The sequence below is a fragment of the Orycteropus afer genome, unplaced genomic scaffold (assembly GCF_000298275.1).
Source record: "Orycteropus afer afer isolate SDZICR_OR568_19922 unplaced genomic scaffold, OryAfe1.0 scaffold01463, whole genome shotgun sequence".
Classification (NCBI taxonomy): Eukaryota; Metazoa; Chordata; class Mammalia; order Tubulidentata; family Orycteropodidae; genus Orycteropus; species Orycteropus afer.
This window is the reverse complement of record NW_006923050.1, coordinates 7,526-9,081: the sequence shown is the minus strand read 5'-3', so window position 1 is coordinate 9,081 and position 1,556 is coordinate 7,526. Positions and strand designations below refer to the sequence as shown.

General features: G+C 49.6%; 1 protein-coding gene across 1 annotated transcript in view; it reads right to left on the bottom strand.

Annotated features, from left to right (window-relative positions):
- Nucleotides 1–398: 398 nt before the first annotated feature.
- The window catches only part of LOC103213252 (DPY30 domain-containing protein 2-like), an 8,251-nt gene continuing 7,093 nt past the window's right edge, over nucleotides 399–1,556 (bottom strand). Inside the window, exon 2 of the mRNA XM_042783479.1 lies at nucleotides 399–809. Within this exon, the coding sequence (XP_042639413.1) occupies nucleotides 399–809 (411 nt within the window). The remainder of the gene's footprint in view (nucleotides 810–1,556) is intronic.

Sequence of the window (1,556 nt, the reverse complement as noted above, 5' to 3'; positions counted from 1 at the left end):
TACAAGCAACATCCTGTGAAGTTTCAGTCTTTGTTCTGAGTTTATTTTGTCCATGAACAAATATCCACAGGTTTAAAAGCTTTTTATGGTATCACAATAGGACTTGGCTGGAGAGTTCTGCACATACGTCCTCCCCCAGCCTCTGATTGGTTTAACTGACTTCATTGTCGTCTTCAAGTAAGAGTCCATGGAACTAGCTGTTTTCTTGATTTGCAGCTAAGGGAAGGCTCATCCAGCTTCTGATCATCTGACACAAAGGTGTGGAGGTGAAAGGTGTTTCGGGGGTGAATTGTGGAGTATTGCAGGTTTCAGGGAGCAATTTGTGGTGTTTCGGGGGTAACTTATGGAGTTGGGAAATTCCAGGCAGTCTGGCCTGCTGGCCCCGCAGAGGGAATCTGTTAAGGCCTTCCTGGGGTCATCTTGGAGGTACCTGGCAGGGTTTCCTGCCCCAAAGACTTCTTCACAAGGGCTTTGATGCTCTTTGGTGTGACTGTAGTTGTGTTTGTGGATACCGCTGCAGAACGCGCTCCCGTGGGATGCTTGTCTAGTTTCTGTTCAAAGTGATCATCTTCCTCCTCCGGCATTTCCGCCTGTCCTGTGTCCTTGAGCCTCTCATAGCTTTCCTCCTCCAGATGGGTCTTCTCTTGCATGTTGCCTTCTTTTTCCTTCTTGATTTTCCCATAATGTTGAAGCCAGTGAGCCAGGTACTCGATTGGGTCGCTGGGCCGAACCGTCGCCACCTCTGCCAGTGCCTCCGCCAGGTGATTTCCAAAGCATCTCTTTAGGTACTCGCTTTCCACCCCGGGGGGCTGGGAAATGTCCAGGCCGCGTCCCACTACTTTAGGAATCCAATCCACGCCTTTCCACCCTTGGATGGGGAGGACAGACCGAGCAGGCTGGTGGTCCCTGGATGAGCTTTGAGCACCGACCGGGCTGTGCCGTTGCGGGGGTGGAAGGCCCACTCAGCTGTGACATAAGCTGTGCCCTTGGCAGGTTGGAAGGCACAGTCATCTGACATGGACAACAATCGATGTGCTTCTTAAGGGACCCGGAAGCCCCGGGTGGGAGAGGGAGGGGAAATAACATAGCTACTCCTACGGAGCTTTGGTGACGCAGAGTTTAAAGCATTGGGCTGCTCACTCATCTGCTCATTTGCACAACCATAATGCACTGTGGACAATATTGAAGATAAAATTGTATGGTTTTTTAACTTATTTATTTATTTTAAATTGTGATTTGGGTGAAAGTTTACAGAGTAAATTCACTTTCCATATAGCAGTTCACATACAGTTTGTCTCATGACATTGACTACAATTTACCCCAGTGCATCAGCTCCCCTCCCAATTACTCCCCATAGTTATCTCCTCCGTGTCCTTCCCTCCATGCGCTCCTGCCCCCTGAGCTGTCTCCCTGTGCATACACAGCCCTTCTAGTCTCCCATGATTGTTCTCTCCAAGGAGTGTATCTACCTAGTGTAAATGTTCACCTCATATGCCTTTTGTTTGGCTGGAAGCCACAGGTGTGGGCTTAATTCTGGACCTGAAGGGCAGCCAGGA